This window comes from Poromitra crassiceps (assembly GCF_964638095.1).
Source record: "Poromitra crassiceps genome assembly, chromosome: 2".
NCBI lineage: Eukaryota > Metazoa > Chordata > Actinopteri > Beryciformes > Melamphaidae > Poromitra > Poromitra crassiceps.
Window position 1 is genome coordinate 100,366,166 of NC_139624.1, and position 25,383 is coordinate 100,391,548.

The following is a 25,383-nucleotide window of genomic DNA, read 5'->3' on the forward strand; positions in this document are numbered from 1 at the left end:
CGAGATGCCTAGTTATACAAACACTCTCTACTTGACAACAAACGAGCTTTACACACTGTTGAATGTTTGTAATTGTATGTCACTTTGGTAAAATGTTATGTTATGTTGTTTTTGCTCTTTTGGGAAGTTTTATGTTCCTGTAATTGTTATTACCAATGGCATCTGTCACTTTAATCCAGTATCAGAATCAGAATCAGCTTTAGATAGATAGATAGATAGATAGATAGATAGATAGATAGATAGATAGATAGATAGATAGATAGATAGATAGATAGCTTTATTTGTCCTCGGAGAGGAAATTATTTTTCACAGAAAGTATGTACATAATACAAACATGTAGGAGATAAAGGGTATAGGGTTGTACAAAGTACCAGGATACAATGTACACGGTACAAAAAACACAAACATAGGAAACAGTAGCCTAAAACGGAGACATATGTTCACATTGCACACCACATAGTAACTAGAGTGTATGGTTACATATTTAGGGTTCATATGGCTGTTGGGACAAAGCCTTTGCCAAAACAGGCCTTCTTGCACATAGGTTGTACCTATGGCCAGAAGGAAGGAGAGTGAAGTGCTGATAGAGTGGCTGGTCTGGGTCATTTATGATGGTGCGTGCTTTGCGGGACAGGGATGAGGTGACACAGTCAGATAGGTTGGGGGTGGTGATACTAATGAGTTTGCTGGCTAAGTGTTATTTTTAGGAGTTTGTTTCTGTTGGTGACTGTAAGCATGTGGAAGTAACAGATGGGACAGTAGAGGAGAACCGGTTCGACAATGCTGTGGTACAGGAGGAGAAGAAGATGGGGTTGGACAGAAAGGGGACGTAGTTTGTGGATGGCTGTTAGTCTCTGTTGGCAACACTTGTAAGTGTCCATGCTGTGCTGATTAAAACTGAGGTTATAGTTCATTGTAACTCCAAGGTATTTGAAAGAGTCCACCACCTCTACCTTCTGTCCATTGATGGTGAGACTGGGGGGATGGTCCAGTGTTTTGGGGGGGTTGAAGAGCATTTCTTTAGTTTTTGATATGTTGCGGTGGAGAAAGTTATTGTTGCACCATGTGCAGAAATGAGATATGGAGTGATGGTAGGCGGAGAGAGAGTCCTTGTTATTGAGCAGTGCGAGGATGGCCCTGTCATCTGCATATTTGAAGTAGAGGGTTGTATTGGATGGGCTTAGACAGTCATTTGTATAGAGGATGTAGAGGAATGAACTTAGTACACACCCCTGTGGAGCGCCGGTGTTGAGAATAATGGTGTGTGATAGTGAATTATTAACCCTTACTGCGTGTGGTCTGTTGGAGAGGAAGTTGTGGATCCAGTGGATGAGTGGTGATGGAACTTGTGGGTGCTGTAGTTTCTTGATTGCTTGATGGGGCTGGATTGTGTTAAAGGCGGAGCTGAAGTCAATGAAAAGAAGTCTGGCATATTTTCCGGAAGTGTCCAGGTTTCGGAGAAGACAGTGCAGGAGACAGGCTACTGCATCATCTCTGCCTCTCCTTTGCCTGTATGCAAATTGGAGTTGATCCAGGAATGGTGAGATGTATGGAAGGATGATGTTTTGGACCAGTTTCTCAAAGCATTTAATTATGACAGAGGTTAGTGCTATGGGCCTGTAATGGTTTAACTCGTGGTTTCTTAGGAACAGGGATGACTGACAGTGGATGTTTTCCATATGACTGGGATTGTTGAAGTGCAGAGTGATCTGAGGAAAAGAGAGTGAAGGATGGGTGTTAGTTCCAGGGTGCAGTTTTTCAGAATCAGAATCACTTTTATTGCCACAGTATGCAAGTTACATACAAGGAATTTGTCTTAGGTCAGGTCAGGTCAGGTCTTTCAGGACCTGACCTGGGATTCCATCCGGCCCGGGAGCCTTATTAGGTTTGCACCTAATAAGTTGGAGGTGGACATCCCTCCTGGTTAGGAGGGACTCGTAGTCCATCTCATGGAGGGGCAGAGAGTCCAAGAGGGTTTCACACTTTATTGGCCAAGTATGTACACATACAAGGATTGATTGATAGATGTAATAGTATAACAATAGGTGAGTCAGATTTTTCTGGAGCATTTGCAGCATTTAAAGCCAATTTAACCGTGATCTTTTAACTAATGTGCTTTGGTTAATATGAGCTAAAATACTACACTTTTACAGGGTTTGACATTAACCATGACCCATGGCCACAAAAAGTTACTCACCAAATATCTGATGCAGGTGGCCCCTGTGGCCTTCACCAACACAATGTCACAAACACAAAAGGCGGACTAAAAAACTAAACGGCAATGAAAAATTAGGAGTGAAAGGAAGCATATGACACATCTAATGATGTAAATGTAATATAGATGGTTTTAACTTTCCAACATAAACATTCTAAATTGAACCCCATCCAACATCCTGCTGCAGTGTTTGCTAGTACAGTAGGACAGGACTGTCAGGACTCCTAGGTCAGGACTCTAGTACAGTAGGACAGGACTGTCAGGACTCCTAGGTCAGGACTCTAGTACAGTAGGACAGGACTGTCAGGACTCCTAGGTCAGGACTCTAGTACAGTAGGACAGGACTGTCAGGACTCCTAGGTCAGGACTCTAGTACAGTAGGACAGGACTGTCAGGACTCTAGTACAGTAGGACAGGACTGTCAGGACTCTAGTACAGTAGGACAGGACTGTCAGGACTCCTAGGTCAGGACTCTAGTACAGTAGGACAGGACTGTCAGGACTCTAGTACAGTAGGACAGGACTGTCAGGACTCTAGTACAGTAGGACAGGACTGTCAGGACTCTAGTACAGTAGGACAGGACTGTCAGGACTCTAGTACAGTAGGACAGGACTGTCAGGACCCTAGTACAGTAGGACAGGACTGTCAGGACTCCTAGGTCAGGACTCTACTACAGTAGGACAGGACTGTCAGGACTCTAGTACAGTAGGACAGGACTGGCAGGACTCTAGTACAGTAGGACAGGACTGTCAGGACTCTAGTACAGTAGGACAGGACTGTCAGGACTCTAGTACAGTAGGACAGGACTGTCAGGACTCCTAGGTCAGGACTCTAGTACAGTAGGACAGGACTGTCAGGACTCTAGTACAGTAGGACAGGACTCCTAGGTCAGGACTCTAGTACAGTAGGACAGGACTGTCAGGACTCCTAGGTCAGGACTCTAGTACAGTAGGACAGGACTGTCAGGACTCTAGTACAGTAGGACAGGACTGTCAGGACTCTAGTACAGTAGGACAGGACTGTCAGGACTCTAGTACAGTAGGACAGGACTGTCAGGACTCCTAGGTCAGGACTCTAGTACAGTAGGACAGGACTGTCAGGACTCTAGTACAGTAGGACAGGACTGTCAGGACTCCTAGGTCAGGACTCTAGTACAGTAGGACAGGACTGTCAGGACTCCTAGGTCAGGACTCTAGTACAGTAGGACAGGACTGTCAGGACTCCTAGGTCAGGACTGACCATTTTTGTGAAAACTGTCTATACTGGGCTGAGGTGATGGATGAACTCAACACACGTCTTTATTTGGAGACCACAGGAAGCAGCGAGGCTAGGCTAGGCTAACACTGTTATTTGCTGGCCACATCCCAACTGCACTTGCATCTTAAAGCCACAAGGTGGCAAACAAGACCACTCTATTACAGTAAATATTTTCATTCTGTTAATCACATCACTGGCATCAACTTTACTCACATCAACTCTCAATAACTATCAAACTAAATGAATGTCTGCAAACCTGTTTACAGTTTTCAGATATGTGTGAGATCATGTGCAAAATAAATCAGCATTGTTTTTCATTGACTTTTCATTTATTGAAGTGTCACAGTTAAGGAAGACTGTGTTAAGGTGTTTTAAATTGTCTTTTCTGTATTGTTTTTTACATAAGTGTTGGCCACCAAAGTCCAGTGCTTAAAAGATATTACGTCTATCTATCTATACCTTTATGTTATCTGCCTTTCCTCTGCAGTAACAAGATGTTTCCTGCCTTTGGTTTTGGAGCCCAGATCCCTCCTACCTGGCAGGTACGGGAGGCTGCTGAACACATGATCTGTTCCATTATAAGAGGAATACTTATGTCATTCCTATGTCACAGGATAGCTCACTCACTCTACACTATATATGTGAATGGACTACTAAGGTGACAACTACTGAAAGTTTCCCATTACATGGTTTGTTTCCAGCAGGATGTGTTTTACATGTTCCTGGTTGACAGCGTATTGCACTTTTCAAAACTGATTTTACAGATCATTAACCTTGAGATTCAGACACGCTTTTGCCCATAAACTGTGTACACAGTTTTCTCAGTGGAGCAGCTTAGTTATTCCTCCCTTGGTGACATCAATTGAGTCATCCGGAAAATCATATTTGTACCTGCTGGATAACACTCTACACCTCTGGACAAGAAAAACATTCAAGGAGTAACATACCATATGACAAGGTTCACAGTGGTTACCGTGAAAAAACAAGGAACCCCGGCACGCTAGAATGTCCTTTCAGGGTTTTTATTCCGTCATCGAGACCATACAACGGACGTTTCAGCCAACAGGTCTTCTTCAGAGTGCCCGAGTCCCAGCCAGCTCACACACACTCCGGTGTGGGAGCTGGTCCCGGGGACTGGGCACTTGAAGAAGACCTGTTGGCTGAAACGTCCGTTGTATGGTCTCGATGACGGAATAAAAACCCTGAAAGGACATTCTAGCGTGCCAGGGTTCCTTGTTTTTTCACTGTTAACTTTTGTGCCGTGCACCTGAATTTGTATTCTTATTTGGTGAGTGTGCTCACTACCCTTGCTAGCAAGGAGTGTGTTTTCACAGTGGTTACCTGACTTGACCTGACTCGTTTTGAAATTTTAAATTGGTGTAAAAAATATCATCTAAAAGCTTTTATTTCATGAAACATGTTTACAGGTTTCCCATGAGTTTCCTATCAATTTCAATTCAGCAAATCCATTCTGTGCAGGTAAGTTAAATTTACCAATTTTCCAATATTCGTGCATGGACACCACTCGTGTGTGTGTGTGTGTGTGTGTGTGTGTACTGTATGTACTGTATGTGTACTGTATGTGTCTGTGTGTGTTGTAGGTATAGAGGGGGTGGTGGATGCATACCAGAAGTGCCTACCCCAGGTGAAGCTCTATGGTCCCACCAACTTCGCCCCCATCATTAACCATGTATCCTGCTTCGCCAAGCAAGCTCTCCGACAGAATATGGCCTCGGTAAGTAGCGGACCCTTTTTCACAAAACAAGTATCACACAAGTACTCGTTATGTAATTTAATTTAATTTAATAAACAGAGCAGAGATTATATTCAAATAAAATAAAATACAAATTAACAAGCAAATAGTAAACAATTTGTCCCCCACAAGTTCCATCCTTGGGTCAGTCCCATTCATTGTCAATGCTGCTCCTTAGTAGCACAAAGTAAACATTACAGTGTGAGGAAGAGACAGACTGATAATGATCCATAGATGCCCCAGCTCCCACTAGGAGAAGATAGACCTGTAGGTTTGCAAAAGCTGCTCTATTTCTCCGGGAAATAGTTGAAGTTTTGGTCCAAATTGACTGGGTACGGTAGTGCTTAATCTGAATGCCATTCTGTATTGTGGTTTCATATATACAGTATATGTATATATATATATATATATATATATACTGTATATATATACTGTATATATATACTGTATATATATATATTATTGACATGCACATCAAGATAAGTAGGTGGATATGTTGCTGCATTTGAAGATCCGATGATCTGGGGCAGATTCCTTGGCAAAAAAAGTGGACAAAAGTGATTCCCAAGATGCATTGCGACATGTCCATGCTGGTCCACCAGCTTAACCAGCATCAGACCAGGACTAACCAGCATAAACCAGCTTAGACCAGCAATGAATTCATACTGATCTATGCTGGTTTTGTTAGCAAGGTCCCGCCTTCTGCCAGATGGATCAGCTGTAATCGTCACATTTAATACAACTCTGTACTCTTAATTGGTTTGTGTTTAGTTCTAATTTTCTGACTCTCTGATCCGGTGATTTAGTCCACATGGTTTTCAGGTTCTCGTCTTTTTTCAATGTGTGTGTATTGTGTGCACACGCCCCCTAGCGGCACAGACGCAACATTACAGTGTGACTAATGGACGGATGGACGGAGACCAATCCGATCCACAGTCCCCATTTTGGTAGGGGACATTTAGGTACAAACATGCCATGAGACTGGAAGCATCTGACCTGTGTCTTTTCTCCTCGTTCCATCCATCCACAGCAATACTTTGTCCTGCTCATGATCACAGATGGAGTGATCACAGACATGGACCAGACATGCGCCGCTATTGTGGAGGCTTCCCGTCTGCCCATGTCCATCATCATAGTCGGCGTGGGCGGGGCGGACTTCGACTCCATGGAGTTCCTCGACAGCGACGACCGTCTACTGCGCTCACCGTGGGGCGATGTTGCCTCGCGAGACATCGTTCAGTTTGTGCCTTTCAGAACGTTCCAGGTAAACTAACTAAACTAAACTAACTAAAACTCACTACTCAATGTTTCAAAAACACAGATTACTCCGTTTTAAGCAAATATCTTAATGCTAATAATTCACTCTCAATGTGGAGCAAACCACCATTTTACTTCATTATCAAGCATTTCAAAATGTTGTGTTTTGTTCTCAGGACTAATCGCACTTTAACACACTCAATGCCTTTTTCTGTCATTGCAGGGAAACAGCGTGGCTCTCGCCCAGAGCGTTCTGGCAGAGTTGCCTGACCAAGTGGCCTCCTACTTCAACTCTTACAAACTGAAGCCTCCCAACCAATCGGGTCTTTCCGGCCCTTCATAGAAAGGTAGGGTAAAACCTGCAAACAAATAATAGTTTCCAAGTTTGTGCTTTGTTAATTATATATTTGATATTCTGCAAACCTTAATGCTGTAACTCATTATTTCTTCATACTTACCATCTGTACATTTTTACTTAAATTGTAGCCTTCTGTTTAAATAACCACCATTGTGCACTGTTGTTGTTACATGTTTTTTCTTTGTTTCCTATTACTATTTGATGCTGCAATGACCCAATTTCACCATGGGGATCATTAAAGACTCAGCGTATGTAATTTTAATTAAAATAAGCAAATAGTAAACATGTTGTCATCCACCAGTGATGTAGTTCCACCCTTGGGTCAGTCAGTGATAGCTGAGTGGACTTGAAATATGAGTGAAATTGCAGAAGCATTTTTGTATGGGACAATCATGACAGATTGACCCAGTGTTTCCCATACATAAAGGAATTTGTGGCGGGCCGCCACAATAATATTTTGACCGCCACAATAAGATGTTGACCAATTTTTTTTTTTTTTTTTTTTTTTACAGTGCACCTGAACGCAACATGCAAGATATCCGCTGAATAAGTGTCCAATAAATGTTCATGTCATTCTGGCCAATACTTCTGTTATAGCATTTCAGTCTGGAATATGGAATATCTTTCAATAATCTATGATTTAGCTACTAAATTGTCAAATACCACCATCTGCTCACTACCCAGGCACTTATGTATGTACTTAACCTAACTAACTTAACCTAACTAACTATCCGGTGTGCACAACACTGTCAGCCTAAACTCCGGCTGACACCCCAAAAAGGGGGTCTGCGGTCCCCCACCACAAATACTCAAAATCCTGTGGGAAACACTGATTGAACACATACTACTCTCCTCAGAATTAGGCTTCCAAGTTCTATCTTGAAATGTAGTAACTGTAATTGTTCTGTTTTTACTCAATACAGTACATACAGTATAAGAACTACAATATGCAATAAATACAACCGTACATTACACAATTTATTTATAAAGCCCTTCTGACAGCCCAAAAATTCTCCATTGACACTCACTTCAAACACATCAACCCAGTCTGATGTCTAAGTGTTTAGCACAGTGTGTATAGACTCATATTACCTATTATAACTTTAACTGTATTGCTTCATCACTGAGTCCCTATTCATTGTCAATTCCCCCTAGTGGCACAAAGTCAACGTTACAGTGTGACGAATGGATGAATGAACGAATGAACGAGGACTGATCCATAGACCCCCTTTGGTGGTGATTATTTTGTGGTATGTTTTCTCTCTCCCTCCACAGAAATGTATGTGTCCTGCAGTGTCCTGGTGAAGGTTCTACAACCTACTATCAACATCATGACACTGAACTGCAGCTGCTCCTCTTTCAGACCTAACTGACACACAAGGACTGGGTTTACCTCTGAGCTACCGACCTTCACTGTCTCACAGACCGGCCTTTCTTCCTAACGGAGCCAACTCTCACGGTCGCTCTCACTGTGGCTTGGGCAGTGTTGGGCTTCGGCTTCTTACTCAAAGTAATGCGTTACTCATTTGGAAAGTAAAATTACTTATTCCTTCCCTCATGAAAAAGTACGACTGAATCACTACTCATCACTACTACACAATATCTACACAAAACCTACTGTTCCACTACTTGATTGCTATTTAGATGTGTACCGGTAATGATTTCAGTAGAGATTTCAGTAGTAATGAGTAGGGAATTGCCCCCTTTCACTACTGATCACTACATACATATTACTACATAATAGCTATTTAAATCACTGCATGATTACTTCTGATTCAGTAGTACTTTTTCATGAGGTTTGCTGCAGTAAGTTGTTAGACTACCTGTTTATTACGTTTCTGTCAGAATATTCTCTGTGAACTTGACATTGCAAATTCAACCTCATTGCATGACTTACAGTGATACACACAATCTCTTAACCAGACAATCCAAAGCAATGGATCAGTGGGAGTTTCAAATAAAGGTGAGTGTCTGCATGCAAGTAATGAGACTGCACTGAACTCATGACTGAAACACATTTTCTTTTTTGCAGTTCAAATATTATTGTATGCGTGTTTGTGACCATTTTCAACCGAAAGAGCAAACCCAACAGTGAGATGTATGCAAGTGTTTGTTTCCTTATGTGTCTTTGTAAGCTTTATTAATGTGTTTTTTATGTATTTTAATGCCTCCTGTTGTCGACAAATAAAAAACAATCACAAAATTAAGTGTGCCTTGCTTTCTAGCTCTAGCAGGCTATCTAGGGTGGGCAACAATACCACAAATTTGGTTTCGATCCGATCCGATACCAAGTAATACAGGAGAGGGGGTTGTAACCATTTCAGTGGTTTGTACCACGTGACAGACCACACTGACCACGTGACCGACCACTCACAAGGTTGGGGCCAGAGCCATCCGGCGATATTTTTTTGGGGATGATGGCGAAGGCATAACCCGCCCCTCTCTCCCTCTGATTGGCCTAGCGTCAAACTTCCATCCAAACACCTTCGCTTGGCTATGATGCATTACATCTCTGTGGTCAGACCACTGAGCTAAATAAATAGGGTCAGACCATCAGACTCAATGGGTCAGACTCACGCCTCGTGCACATCTACAATGGCAAAATCGCTTTTCCGCTGTGACGCAGCGTTTTGTGAGCGTGGAAACCAGCTTCCAGCTTGGAGCTGTAGAAATGTTTTCAGGTAGAGGTACACAGAAGGGTGTGGGGACGAAATGTGTAGGAAGAGCTGTCATTGGGTAGCTTAACGAAAGGTCCCGCCCTAGTCCCGCGCCGCGAGCGTTAAGCTGCTCGGAGACAAGCCGCCTCTAGTCTGCGACAGCGAAATGCTGGGCGGTTCCTGCGGCAGGGGGCGCGAGGTTGAAATGGACCAATCAGACGCGGAAATAGAACAAGACAGCCTATCAAGATGCAGCGTCAAAGAGGCTTTCACAGGAGGCATGCCGCCTAGCATTTCATGGTGTGCATGAGCCGTCAGACAGACAGCAGTTACGCTGTTATCTACTTGAAAACGTTTCTACAGCTCCAAGCTGGCAGTACTCTGTACAGACCACTGAAATGGCTACAACTGCTGATGGAATCATAGGCTGGAATACAGGGCCAGAATCGTCGATACTGATACTTCTTTAAATGATTAAAAGTGGCTTATGTACTTTCATATAGGGGAGAGCAGTATGCAGGGGCGAATTTTCCACTGGGGACAGGGGGGACATGTCCCCCCTCACTTTTCAAAAACCTTGATTCTGTCCCCCCCACTTTTTAAACTGAAAAAATCGTGGGTAAACTGAAAAAATCATGCTTAATACGCTACTGTTTGACCAGCCATCATATTATGGCTGAGAATGTTAATTGAGTTGCTAATTATAAGCTATAGGCTACTCCAAAAGATTGCCACGGATTTCCTCGTCTGTAAAAAGTGCCTCCAGACCCTGAATGCATTTCTAATGGCGCTCTGTATGGAAATTCCCCTTTCCAAGCCGTCCCTGAAGGCAGCACTCACAGTATTGTAACAGCAAATTTTTGTACAAAAAACTTTTGTACTAATATTATTCAGTTTGTGGAGTTATTTTTCTGTGACAAGTATCATCCAAATGTTAATTTAAAAACGTTGCAACTTTTTTGCCAGCCCCTGCCCCTCTAACATTCTCTGCACGTCCCTGCTGCTGTATAAAGGGTTAGGTGATGAGAGGAAGTGAACATGGTAAGCAGTGAACATGGTTGAATTTAAAATAAAGCACACTAATAATAATAATAATGATAATAATAATACAACCAACATTATTTGAATATGGCTCTGGCTTTCACATCAGTATTGTTCTATGCCTTGTTCATGTCACCTGCTTTCATATCAGAGCTCTGATGAGTTGGAGGAGGTGGTGTCTAAAAGGCATGTATTTAGTGATGTGTGTAGTTCTTCATAGATCTAGCCTCTTAATCTTCCCCTCAGAGTGCACCAAATTGATGCATTTTACTTTCAAATGTTTTAAAAAATCTTCCGGGGGGGCATGCCCCCGGACCCCACTAGAGGGTCGGCGCTCCACATTTTATTGTGTCCCCCCCACTTGTGAAACCAGGTATTCGCCCTTGGCAGTATGTCATGATTTGTAAATATCCTATGGTGGTGGTGGTGGTTAAATAAATTACACAAATAGGTTATATTCAACCATGTTCATATTTAAGGTTTGAGGTATATTTTCTTCAATGGGCTAAATAATATTTTTGGGGAATAGCTGAATATAGGCTAGTTTATATTTAATCTTTATATAACAGCTAATGGTGACCAATTACAGTTTGAAAATGTAGGTATAGCTACTGTAACTTTTTAGGGCCCTTCAAACGTAAACAAACATATTTCTTTCTATTTTTATTTTTTTTACATTTTTAAAGTATCTTTTAGCTATGTCAGAGCTCTTGATACAAGGAATGTCACCATGTAAGAGTTAAAAATTAGTTGTATTGAAAGCCAAACTGTTTACATTTGAGACCAATTATACGCCTACGTCACAATGACAACAAAGCAAGCTGCGCGCGCATCGTGTAGGCAGAAAGCCGTCAGCCCAGCATTCACAGACAGTGAAAAAGCCCCGCTGTCAGGACTGCTCTATGCCCATCTGCAACACACAGTTATATTTTAGTTTTAAAATGCAGTTCTCGGCTTACTACCACAGCTTATCGCCTAGTGATAAGCAATGTTATGCATCGAAATTAACGTTGTTTAATGGGATATGTCTTACAGACCCATACGCACTGGCGCTGTCAATTGGCCAAGCCTAGTCATACATATCGTGCATTCCTTTATAACTGGGGATAGCGTAGATAATTATTCTGTAACTTGCAAAGATATATTGTTATGTTGATAATGCACACAACTCAATAATGACATTATTTAACGTTACTTGGTCATTAACTAACCGAGCGATGTGGCTGAGCAGCCTACAGCTACAGGCAGCTTACCTGATTATGAAGAGCACTACAAAGTCGGGCATTTTTAATGATGTCCTCGTTCCAATCAGTTCAACTCAATAATGACATTATTTAACGTTACTTGGTTGTTAACTAACCGAGCGATGTGGCTGTTACTAGCAGCCTACTACAGTTTACCTGATATGAAATGAGCGAGCACTGCAAAGTCGGGCATTTTTAACGATTTCCTCTTTCGGCTTGCAACCAAAGACACCTACGGTTAGCATTAAAAGCAAGGACTAAAGTTTTACCGAATCCCGTCAACTCATACTGCTTTTAATGCAGTAGGTGTAGGTGTCTTTGGTTGCAAGCCGAAAGAGGAAATCGTTAAGAATGCCCGACTTTGCAGTGCTCGCTCATTTCATATCAGGTAAACTGTAGTAGGCTGCTAGTAACAGCCACATCGCTCGGTTAGTTAACAACCAAGTAACGTTAAATAATGTCATTATTGAGTTGAACTGATTGGAACGAGGACATCATTAAAAATGCCCGACTTTGTAGTGCTCTTCATAATCAGGTAAGCTGCCTGAAGCTGTAGGCTGCTCAGCCACATCGCTCGGTTAGTTAACGACCAAGTAACGTTACATAATGTCATTATTGAGTTGTGTGCATTATCAACATAACAATATATCTTTGCAAGTTACAGAATAATTATCTACGCTATCCCCAGTTATAAAGGAATGCACGATATGTATGACTAGGCTTGGCCAATTGACAGCGCCAGTGCGTATGGGTCTGTAAGACATATCCCATTAAACAACGTTAATTTCGATGCATAACATTGCTTATCACTAGGCATAAGCTGTGGTAGTAAGCCGAGAACTGCATTTTAAAACTAAAATATAGCTGTGTGTTGCAGATGGGCATAGAGCAGTCCTGACAGCGGGGCTTTTTCACTGTCTGTGAATGCTGGGCTGAAGGCTTTTTGCCTACACGATGCGCGCGCAGCTCAATGTTGACAAGCTGTATAAGGGGTCTAAGCAAGGGGGTGGGGGTGTTTGAGACCCTCCTCCCTTCTTCTGTTGCAGGCTGCCTGCAGCTCAGCTCACACACAGTTCAGTCAATGGGCGTACTCGACGCACAGGGCAACAGGCCAACAGCCTGCAGTGGAGATTACTAGATGGAAGCAGAATGCATGATGTGTTCACGACTGAACGTTGTTTGCAGTGCACACTGCACAGACACAAACAGTTCTAACTACGGTGTAGAAGACAGAAACTGGTAGCGACCATTGATAGTACAGTAGCGACGTAGCGACCCAACGAGACCTCGATCCGATCCGCCCACCCACTATCAAAAGCAGACAGACATCACAACGGTAAGTATAGGAATTAGGAATTCACAGTGGAAAGGGCGTGCCGTGTCTGTTGCGACACTGCATTTTCGCCACCAAGTATATCAATAACTTGATCGTTTCGTTTTCATTATTGCTACATGTCTGACATGGCATATTTATCCGTATAACCGTTAGAGTACCATGTTAAAACTGAAGAGTACAGTGCTAGCCCCGCTACGTTGCGGTAGGAGAGTCATTTAACTCACAGTTAAAATGATCCATTGCTTATCTGTATAATGGCATGAACATGAACACGTTACAGGCAAACCACAAGTTTGTAAATGAGTTTGGAGGACCTAACTATTTTACAAACTTGTGGTTCGTCTGTAACGTTATTAGTCTGATAACCTCGCGTCGCTGGTTTCGGTTTACAAGGGATTTTGTCACTCGGCCTAGACCCCGCCCTAGACAGGAAACAAGCAGCGGAAACAGAATAAGAAAATCAAACAACAAAACAAAAGTGGACGTACCAAACAAAGTTTTTGAACAAGTTCTTGTAGAAACATCGCAGATTCACAATATCACATATTTTAAGCCAATACAGAAGCTTTTTGTAATAAGGCTCTAGCTAACGTAACCCGCCGCGTCAAGCTAACGGCAACAAATACGTTTTTTTGCCGCACTTGCTTCTGTTTCCTTGGTTTACGCCCCCAATAAAGAGGCAAAGTGGAACATCACTTCCTGCTTCAGCACTGTACCAGAGATTTTCATCCGCCATTTATTTTCCCATAGACATTTCGTAAAATGCTTATAAAATAGTTTTACTTCATCGAACCAAACGGTTCAGCTAAAGGCCCAATTATACTCCATTTTCATCCGTAAATAAGGGCGTCCGTTTCAAACGGTGTAATCGTCACTGCCCACATACTTCCATGCGTCTTTCACGTTGGTATCATGTTAAGCAATACATCCACCAGTGGGCAGTAGAGAGTCAAATGTATGAGTGTGTGTGTAGTTTTCCTCCGTTTCATGCGTATCCGTAAGCTTTCAGATGACGGACAGAAAACGGACGAAATGAACGCAGAGTACGGACAGAAGGCTCTGTCCGTCTCCGTCTCCGTCTTTAGCGTTGAGTATAATTGGGCCTTAACGCTATAATCGGGAGAGACCATAGAACAGGGGTGCCCAATACGTCGATCGCGATCGACCGGTCGATCGCGAAGGTAGTGTGGTCGATCGCATGGCATTGAGGGGAAGATTTTTTTTTATTTTTTTTTATTTTCTTTACTGTTTTTCCACTGTTTCCACTGTTTTTCCACTGTTTCCACTGTTTTTCCACTGTTCCACTGTTTTCCACTGTATACTCGGTGTATATATATATAAATAAATATGTTTGGTAGATCACTTTGACTTGGTCATTTTAAAAGTAGCTCCCAAGCTGAAAAAGTGTGGGCACCCCTGCCATAGAACATTTCACTCGGACCAAAACTTTAAAAAACAACATCGAAAAATATTTTCTTTATCCACCTTATTTTTGAATGCCCCACTGTAAAAATAATTATGGGTATAAGGTCCGGTTTACTGTGACTTATTGTTGCAGATTGCCGTTTCCTTTGTTATAGGCCTACTCTTTGGCTGCAGACCCGAATTTAAACCGGAAACCGGAGTACTTTATAAAAGTTATAAATATAGTCACGTTATAAACAACTAACCAACGCTGGGGGTCCGTATGGAAACAGTGTTAGTCAGTCGAAATGGTCAAAAGTTAAATCAATTTGGTCATTCAGTGGCGTTTTACTGCCATGTAAAGTAACTATTACGCTAGCCGCTAGCATTAGCCACAGTAGCCGACTACCCATAATGCATTACGTTATCCCAGCACCCGAACGACAGTGTTGTCAACACTGAGGAAGGCCTGTGTGCCGATTCTGCCGAAACTGTTTGTGCTGTGCTGCTGCCCTACCCAGACTACAGGTATTAAACCTTCAAAAAGACTTTTTTGTGTGCTGGCGTTTCCTGCTGTAAGTAAACCAATAGCCTGGTAACCTCGCGTCACCAGGCTCTTCTTGGGGAGAAAGAGCCTGGTCTCCGTTTACAAGGGATTTTGTCACTCGGCCTGTTTCCGGCCTAGACAGGAAACAAGCAGCAGAAACAAAGAAAATCATACAACAAAACAAAAGATGGACGTACCAAACCAAGTTTTTGAACAAGTTATTGTAGAAACATCACAGATTCACAATATCACATATGTTAGCCAATACAGAAGCTTTTTTTATCGGGCTCTAGCCATAGACTGTATGGCTCTAGCTAACGTAACCTCACCGCGTCAAGCTAACAGCAACAAAGAAGATTTTTTGGCACACTTGTTTCCTGTTTCCTTGGTTTACGCCCCCAAAAGCAGTGTAAAGCGTGCCCAGACTAATAGTAAACTAGCCGGTCACGTGAACTCACATTTCATTTGGGTCCTGCAAAAGGAAATGAAATGTGAATTCACGTGACCGGCTAGTTTACCAGGCTAGTAAACCAAGGAGACGGAAACAGTCTACCGGAAACATGTGCGCCAAAAAAATCTTCTGTGTAGCTAATGCTAACTAGAGCCTGATAACAAGAACTAAACAACTAAAAAGTTGTATACAAGGGATCAGCCGAGCAGCATTTTGGTAAACAAACCTGGGTGGCAACGGCAATGGAACCCTATGGAGCGTGAGCTTTGGGAGGCTTGAGTGTCTCTAGCCGGCTGACTCTGTTTACATTTTAAAAACTGCGACAGTTCACACAACTTTAACACGACATGCATATATTACTGTATACATCAAACTCTTGAGCTACTTCTGCTCTCACTCAGAATGTCCAAATATAAGCGAGTTTTTGAGATATTAACGTTTGTTTGGCACAACTCACACTAATAACTGCCGCAGGGTTCCGCATTTCTGGGTGGCAAGTGACATCACGCTGATTCATCCTATAGTACACAAAACAAAATGTTTATGGCATCGCCGCCACCGTCACCTGATTATTATTATTATTTGTATTTTTGTATTATCCTGTTTCCGGTGCTTGTTTCCGGGCTAGGGCGGGGTCAAGGCCGGAAACAGCCGAGAGGTGTAAATCGAGTGTAATGCAAACCAGGCTCTTCTCCTCGGGAAGAGCCTGGTGATGTGAGGTTACGTTATTATCTCCCACAATCTTCCACACGTGATGGGTGGTAGCAGCGGCAGCCTTCAGTGTGTGAACTATTAACACATTGACTGCCAGACGTTTTTTTTTGCTGTAGGTAGCTTCTGCCAAGCCGTTTTTTGAGGATTATGGCTCATTTTATAAGAGCCGAGGATTCGTTTCAGCTTGGAGTTTGTGAACATACAATATCTCAAAAGTACTAATAGAATGTGTACTTTCTCTGTCTAAAAGAGTTAGTTTGTAGAGTTAGTAGTTATGTAAGCATTAGCAGTTGAATACAGCATGGTTTTAGCGTGAAAAAGAATATTCAGAGATAAACGGCTTTTTGTGAAATTGGATGGAACTGTCACTTTAACCATTCATTTTTGGCTCTCTCTCTCTCTCTCTCCCTCCCCCTCTCGCTCTCTCTCTCTCTCTCCCTCCCTCTCGCTCTCCCTCCCTCTCTCTCTCTCTCTCTCTCTCTCTCTCTCTCCCTCCCTCTCGAGTTGCTTCAACTCCGCCCTCCGTGGGCGGACAAGCTTGTCACCAGTCAGTGCTTTGCTGCTCTCCTGTGCCTGCATGTCTGCACGGCCGCTGTTTGAGGAAGTCGGGAAGGACTCGCTCGTTTGGAGTTTTGGTTGAGAGAAGTTTTTGCGATTCTGGTCATATTTATGCTGCGTGTTTCAAAGTGTGTTTCTCCAACTGTAATCTATCACCCGATCATAGTAGATCGGCTGAATCTATTATGTAAATTTGCAATCCCGCATCGCCAGCAATCAGCGCGAAAAGGAGAATGGCTGGGCTGAGAATGGCTTGACAAGTTAAAAAAATGCTTTCCTTTCTCTAGCCAGGAGCACTGTTGCCACTTAGTGGGTCGGTGGAATGGGTTGTAAACGTTCGGTGGCTCCAATAATTATATAAGAGATGTAAAAGGCTTAGATGCACAACCCACCGTCAAAAAAAAAAAATCGATGCCAAAAACGTGTAAACACGTTGTTGGCAGGGAACAGCTGGATTCTGAAAACGTGTTCATACGTTGTTGGCAGTGAATGAGTTAAAATGCCAAATAGGGGAGAGCGGGGTGAGTTGAGCCAGTGTTTTCTTGGGGTGCGTGCATTCGTAAATCCAATGTGACACTGCGTGAAAATGAGAGAGTGAGTGGAGAAAGAAGCAGAGTGTACTCTTTCTGAATGAATTAACGAACGGGTCAAGAAACTCAGAGGAAAAAGACCTCAGTCTCGCCCACGCTGTTTGATTGACAAGTGATATCTGGGAAGCGCATGGCAGAAACTTAGTCTGGGGCCAAAAACATCGTTCTGTGTCATCCGGCTATGGGCGGAACACACCACAACATCCGCCGGGAACCAAAGTGCAGCTGTGCTCCCGCTCAATCCTTGCGTTCTGCAGAAAACATGGGCGACGCAAGTATCTAGCTGCCCAAAAATCAAAAAAATAAATAAAAAATAAATAATGGCATCACCGCCTGACACACAGGTCAAAACGGTAAAATGGGGGAACGAAAACACTGTGGCACACAAAGCGGAAAGACCAGCGGAACACGGGACGGGTCTTCCTGCCTGTAGTAATGGGTACCAGGCTCTCTCCTTTGAGAGAGCCTGGTGACGCGAGGTTAGCAGAAACCACACAACAATGAGCACCTAGGGCTCTATTCTCCCACAGGCCATCGGCGCTATTACGGGCCTTAACCGCAAAAAAACGTGCCTTGCGCCTGTTTCGGCAAGATAGCAATAGGCTTTAGGCTGCCAAATGCGCTTTAGGCCGAATGGGCGTGGCGCAGTCCCAAAGTGGGCGTGTCGGCGCTAAATACCAGCCTAGTCATATCTTGGGAGCTGGCCTACATTTAGCGCTTTGCGCTTTTCAAAAGCAGGCCTATTCTTTGCCTTCACTGCTTCTTCTCTGTCACCCTTCTCTCTCTCTCTCTCTGAGTTCCCAGCATGCATTGTGTTTCTTCATTTCGCTACTAAATAGCCACCAAATGAGCCAAAATAGATATAAAAGGTAGTTCTAAATTAATGTGTAATGGTAACACAGCCTGCCATTGTCAACATTTCAATATTGGACCAAATAAAACCTCGAAATGAAAACACCACCCTATGTGAAACATATATGTCCTCCTGGGCATATATATACCCCTTGTCGAGTTAACGTGATTTAGAGAAGTAACAGCGGAACGCGCTTCGGAACGCGCTTCTAATGGCATCTGCTATACTGTGATGTCCGTCCAATAACTTGGCCCTATTTCACATTTAGTTTTACAATAAAAACACATTTATGCAATGACTTTACATAATGTAGGGTATATTTATGTGCATCATCCTTCCTGCAGCAGGCGAGAGAAAATGATATCTTTCTGGACAAACTTTCACCAATCTAATAGGCTATATTTTTCTAGCTGATGCATAGAACATTATTTTCACTTTGATCTTGCTATAGTGTAGCGTATTTACATGCTTGCAGTATTGAAACTGCAGTTAGATTGGTTTGAGAAGCATAATAATATGGAATAATAGCCTATAATGCAGACAGACAGGCTGGATGAAGGGAGGGGGGGGGGGGGCAGAGCGTTTGGCTTTCGTCTGGTTTTGCGGGATCACTGGAATTGGAGCTAAAAAGGCAAGCGTGCGATTCGTTTATTGCACTTATCCAATGAGCATGACGGTGCATAATTTTACGCCTAAAAGGCGTGGTTGTAATGCTTTGGGCTGCATCTAGCGCCAGCACGACGATATCAAGTGCGCCTTTCCACGCCCACTGCTTTGATCTGCGCCTGCCGCTCGGCCTAGAAACTGCGCCGATGCAACGATAGGGGCCCTAGAGCCAAAGATGTCGGTAAACTGTCAACTCAGTTCTGAAATGGATAACAGAAGACTTTGCTATCGAATGGCATTTCGCTATGACTCCTGCCATGTTGGCTGTTCATTTGCAGGGGCGTCATGCAAGCCAAAATTTACAGAATTTACGAACAGTCCCGTTTGTGCCGGAGTGCGCTCTGGCCGCTCGGAGTGCTATTTACGAACGCACCCTTGGTGTCTTTAAAGTGAGAGCATAACAGTAATGTCTCCAACTAAATGTAGCCTAGGCATATATTTCACAATGTGGTGCATCCCTTATCCTCAACGTGAGACTCAGCCTTCATTCTTCATTCTGAGTCTCGGCGTTGCAAGCCCCTGAGTCAACTGCAAACTCGGCTAAAATGGCTGCAAGCTACATACACATTTTCAATCACAATAAAACTGTACCTACATTCTGCACAAGGTTGTTATCCAAAGTTTGGGACCAAGGATTTTCCGAAATATTGCGTCGTTTCCAATACCGAGCCCTTATTCACATGCCAGAGCCAAAGTTTAAGCTCAAAAACAGCCTTCTTCGGCTGTGTCATTTCAGGTTTCAGCTGCTCCACAGCGCCATGTATCGGCCCTATGACAGCCACAGAAGCCACTCTCATCATTGTAAACAGTGCAGTACACCCTCCCATTAAAAACATGGAAGAAGATCTCCGCCTGACCAGCTTGGAGTTTGGCTTGACAGCACTCTGTCCTTCACAGAGCATCTGACCAAGCTACAGACCAAGGCCAACACCAGGCTTGGCTTCCTGTACAGGAATTGCTCCACTTTCACTGCTTCTGCCAAACTCACCCTGATCTAGATGAAACTCTTTCCTCTGTTTGATTCTGGCGATGTAATCTACAGATTGGCGTCCAAGGGAGCTCTTGAGCGATTAGATGTCCTATATCATTCCTCCATTCGTTTTGGACACATCATTGCACACTCTACTCCCTGGACACATCATTGCACACTCTACTCCCTGGACACATCATTGCACACTCTACTCCCTGGACACATCATTACACACTCTACTCCCTGGACACATCATTGCACACTCTACTCCCTGGACACATCATTACACACTCTACTCCCTGGACACATCATTACACACTCTACTCCCTGGACACATCATTGCACACTCTACTCCCTGGACACATCATTACACACTCTACTCCCTGGACACATCATTACACACTCTACTCCCTGGACACATCATTGCACACTCTACTCCCTGGACACATCATTGCACACTCTACTCCCTGGACACATCAGTGCACACTCTACTCCCTGGACACATCATTGCACACTCTACTCCCTGGACACATCATTGCACACTCTACTCCCTGGACACATCATTGCACACTCTACTCCCTGGACACATCATTACACACTCTACTCCCTGGACACATCATTACACACTCTACTCCCTGGACACATCATTACACACTCTACTCCCTGGACACATCATTACACACTCTACTCCCTGGACACATCACTGCACACTCTACTCCCTGGACACATCATCACTGCACACTCTACTCCCTGGACACATCATCACTGCACACTTTACTCCCTGGACACATCATTGCACACTCTACTCCCTGGACACATCACTGCACACTCTACTCCCTGGACACATCATTGCACACTCTACTCCCTGGACACATCATTACACACTCTACTCCCTGGACACATCATTACACACTCTACTCCCTGGACACATCATTGCACACTCTACTCCCTGGACACATCATTACACACTCTACTCCCTGGACACATCATTACACACTCTACTCCCTGGACACATCATTGCACACTCTACTCCCTGGACACATCATTACACACTCTACTCCCTGGACACATCATTACACACTCTACTCCCTGGACACATCATTGCACACTCTACTCCCTGGACACATCATTGCACACTCTACTCCCTGGACACATCAGTGCACACTCTACTCCCTGGACACATCATTGCACACTCTACTCCCTGGACACATCATTGCACACTCTACTCCCTGGACACATCATTACACACTCTACTCCCTGGACACATCATTACACACTCTACTCCCTGGACACATCATTACACACTCTACTCCCTGGACACATCATTACACACTCTACTCCCTGGACACATCACTGCACACTCTACTCCCTGGACACATCATCACTGCACACTCTACTCCCTGGACACATCATCACTGCACACTTTACTCCCTGGACACATCATTGCACACTCTACTCCCTGGACACATCACTGCACACTCTACTCCCTGGACACATCACTGCACACTCTACTCCCTGGACACATCACTGCACACTCTACTCCCTGGACACATCACTGCACACTCTACTCCCTGGACACATCACTGCACACTCTACTCCCTGGACACATCACTGCACACTCTACTCCCTGGACACATCATTGCACACTCTACTCCCTGGACACATCACTGCACACTCTACTCCCTGGACACATCACTGCACACTCTACTCCCTGGACACATCATTGCACACTCTACTCCCTGGACACATCATCACTGCACACTCTACTCCCTGGACACATCATCACTGCACACTCTACTCCCTGGACACATCACTGCACACTCTACTCCAGTGGTTCCCAAACTTAGGATCGCGACCCTAAGTGGGGTCGCCTGGAATTCAAATAGGGTCGCCTGAAATTTCAAAATAAAAAAATACACCACACACAATTTAATATTACCGAAGATGAATTAGGGTTGCTTGTGATTCTTTTTTTTTTTTTTTTTTTTAGTTTAACACATTCACTGCCAGACATTTTTTTTTTTACTGTAGTTAGCTTCTGCCAGAGGGTTTTTTTGAGGATTCTGGCTCATCTTTCAAGACCCGAGGATTCTTTTCTGCTAAGATTTTGTGAACACACAATATCTGAAAAGAACTAATAGAATGTGTGCTTTCTCTGTCTAAAAGAGTTAGTTTGTAGAGTTAGTAGTTATGTAAGCATTAGCAGTTGAATACAGCATGGTTTCAGCGTCAGAAAAATTATTCAGAGATAAACGGCTTTTTGTGAAATTCGATAGAACAGTCACTTTAACCATTCATTTTTGGCATCAGTAAGACTTCAGACATCTAAACAATAGTTTTGAACAGTAATTTCCTCCGTAACAGCAGGAAACCCCCCTCTGCTTCCAACTCCTCCCTCCGTGTGTGTTCTCCTCCTGCCTCCCTGGCTCTCCAGCGGGCGTGTCACAACGAAGTTGCTGCTGCTGCTGTGCCTGTTTGCACGGCCGCTGTTTCAGGAAGTCTGGGTGGACTCGCTCGTTTCATGGAGTTTTGGTTGAGAGCTTTGATGAAGGTTTTGCGATTCTGGTCATATTTATGCTGCGTGTTTCAAAGTGTGCATCCAATCTATTCTTGGAACCCCCCACCGTTGCCACCGCTGTGCATCAGCGCGAAAGTGAAAGCGTTTTCGCCATCAATTTTACAGTATGAGAACGGCTTCCTCGCGCTTTTCCCTCCAGTTTTGGGTCGCCTCTTTCTACTGTGGAGAGACATGTCGCCACTCAGTGCGTCGGTAAAATAGATTATACACATTCAATACCTCCAATTCTGGTGTAGGAGACGTAAAAGGGTTAGATCAACGTCCCACCGTCAAAAAAAAAAAAACGATTTTTTTTTTGACGTGTTAACACGTCGTTGGCAGTCAACAGCTGGATTCTGAAAACGTGTTAACACGTCATTGGCAGTGAACGTGTTAAAGTGTTTACTTCTAATTCATTTTAATTAATTAATTTTTAAATCCCTGACGAGTCCCCCCCCCCCTTTTCATTTGGTGTTGTCTTATGTTTAGTTAATTTGTTTTGTTTTTCTTTATTTTCTTATAACTTTTCGAGTTTTGATGATATAATTTAAAGCCCCATTCAGTAAGTTTTCCAAGTTTTGCTATTGGAGAAACTGCGCCCTCTGGGTGCAATAGTATCGATAACGATATCGCCGTTCAAAGTCAACAAAACACAGCGCCAGAAAGCTCTATGTACATGTTGTGACATCGGGTACTCACCACGTGATGAAATAATAATCCATAGTTCCGTGAAACATCATTTTCGTAGCAAATCCGAATCGTGTTACTTCCTTGTTTTCATGAAGACAGCGCTTCCGCTGTACAGCGCATGCGCGCACCCTTTTCTTTTTTCTTTTTTATTGCCACGGGAATTGCAACCTGCTTAGTCCCAGGGCTGGCCAATGGAGGGCGGTGTGGGATAAATAAAGTCGAGAGTCTCCCTATTACAAGTCAATCTACCTTGTCCTATGACTAGAAAGCTCTTATATTACAGTAAAAAATGTCAAAAATCTTACTGATTGGGGCTTTAAGGTCCCTAAAGCACACTTGTCCCTTAACTTAAAAAAGAAAAGCATATTCTTTTATTAAATTATTATTATAAGTTTTTGTCTGAGTCAGATGTTGTAATATGGCCTCTTCTTATTCTAAATATAGCTGAATCGTTTAGTTTGACCAAGTAAAAAAAAATGTATAAGCATTTTATGAAATGTAGATAGAAAAATGAATGGGGAATGAAATAGGAAAAATAGGTCTGTGTGTGTGTGTGTGTGTGTGTGTGTGTGTGTGTGTGTGTGTGTGTGTGTGTGTGTGTGTGTGTGTGCGCACACACATTTGTGTCTAGTCTACACTAAATGAAGTGAGCACATTACCCCCATTCTGGCACACTTACATTGGCTTCCTTCACGTTTCAGAATCCAGTTGGAGATCCTCCTGATAACGTTCAACGCCCTCCATGGTTTGGCACCTTCTTATATTTGTGATATTATATCTCAATACTCTGCACCAGGTTTTCTCAGATCTTCTGACCAACCACTCTTAAGTCTCCCACGGTCCAGGCTCAAAACACCGTTTTCGCTCCAACACTATGGACGCGCCTCCCCCTGACTATCAGGTTAGCTGAGTCGGTAACACATTTGAAAAGACTTTTAAGAACCCACTTGTATAGTATGGCTTTTAAAAGTTTGTTGCTTTGCAGTTGTTATTTATATTATTTGTCTTTTAATTTTGTTTGGTTTGTTTGTTACTTTGATTGTTTGTTTTATAATGTATTTTTTACTTATTAATAATAATAATAATAATAAAATCATAATCATAATCATAAAACACTTTGTTTGTATAGCACTAATAATAAACGTTATTTGTATAGCACCTTTCAAAACATATATTACAAAGTGCTTCACAACATTAAGATAAAAACAGAATCCAATAAAATGACAGCAAAATAAAAGCATTATAAAACAAGCACACTTGCTGCTTTTATGCTGTTTTTCCTTTATTATCAATTGTGAAGCACTTTGTAACTGCTGTTTTGAGAAGTGCTATATAAATACAATTTACTTACAGGTTGTCATGGCGGCAGTTGGGCCCCCAGTGCCGGGGCAGGGGGCCTCAACCTGTGTGACCAAGGTGGAGCTGAGCATCTCCTGTGAGAAGCTGATGGACATGGACGTGTTCTCCAAGTCTGACCCGCTATGTGTGCTACTCGTAAACAGCTCAGGCTCTCACTGGACCGAGGTGAGTAGTTCAGACTGCTAGACAAATACTCAGCTACTCAGTGACACTTTAGTCACGCGTCATCTGTTTCTGTGATTCACCAAAAAACAGCACAAGTTACGCCGGAAACAGTATCCCTTCCAGAACGTTAGCACCTGCAAGCCACATTATTGCTGAGATCGGGCCAATTAATTTCAAAGCTGATGCCCTCATTGGAAAGAGCGTGACTTGAAATGGTTAACAAGTTAATGTTTTGGTCACTCAGTGAGTGGTGTCTTTGAGCCCGGCGAACGTGGTTACAGCCAGCAGGCATCGGGCTTAGCTAACGTAGCTAGCAACTAGCTAGTTTACATGCCAGCTCGTCCCTAGTCAGAATCGAATTGGGATTACATATGACTATAGCGTTCCATTGAGTTGTATGTCATCGTTCCATCTTAGCAACTAAACTTTTTGCACTTTTGCAAATTAAGTTATTTGTCAAAAAATATCAGGGGTTTTCCTGGCTCAAAATGAGGCGGAGGTGATGGGATTTTTGAGACCGATACCAATTTTAGTGGGGGAAAATACACTGCTTACCGATAGGCGGCCGATATAATGTTTTTTTTTTGTTGGAATGAAAATTTTCTATGTTGATTGTGCATGTTGATAGAGACACTGTGGAGCACGTCATCATTCAGAAATCACGCCCAAAACGGGGGGAAACTAAAACTCCCCCCAATCCTGGCGTTCTCCTATGTATCTCCACGTGTTGCACACAAAGGT

At 43.2% G+C, this 25,383-nt stretch overlaps 2 protein-coding genes across 4 annotated transcripts in view; both read left to right on the forward strand.

Annotated features, from left to right (window-relative positions):
- Positions 1 to 9,014, forward strand: part of LOC310789763 (copine-3-like) — a 29,594-nt gene extending 20,580 nt beyond the window's left edge. The window contains exons 12-17 of the mRNA XM_083651441.1: positions 3,960 to 4,014; positions 4,900 to 4,951; positions 5,074 to 5,207; positions 6,256 to 6,489; positions 6,706 to 6,829; positions 8,116 to 9,014. Coding sequence (XP_083507567.1) covers positions 3,960 to 4,014; positions 4,900 to 4,951; positions 5,074 to 5,207; positions 6,256 to 6,489; positions 6,706 to 6,825 — 595 coding nt within the window. The 3' untranslated portion in view covers positions 6,826 to 6,829; positions 8,116 to 9,014. The remainder of the gene's footprint in view (positions 1 to 3,959; positions 4,015 to 4,899; positions 4,952 to 5,073; positions 5,208 to 6,255; positions 6,490 to 6,705; positions 6,830 to 8,115) is intronic.
- Positions 9,015 to 12,929: 3,915 nt separating this feature from the next.
- The window catches only part of LOC310797343 (copine-3-like), a 51,982-nt gene continuing 39,528 nt past the window's right edge, over positions 12,930 to 25,383 (forward strand). The window contains exons 1-3 of one of the 3 annotated variants that reach the window (XM_083659712.1): positions 12,930 to 13,118; positions 23,820 to 24,019; positions 24,472 to 24,642. In XM_083659712.1, coding sequence (XP_083515838.1) covers positions 23,993 to 24,019; positions 24,472 to 24,642 — 198 coding nt within the window. In that variant the 5' untranslated portion in view covers positions 12,930 to 13,118; positions 23,820 to 23,992. The remainder of the gene's footprint in view (positions 13,119 to 23,819; positions 24,020 to 24,471; positions 24,643 to 25,383) is intronic. The other 2 variants (XM_083659713.1, XM_083659714.1) reach the window with 2 other exon arrangements.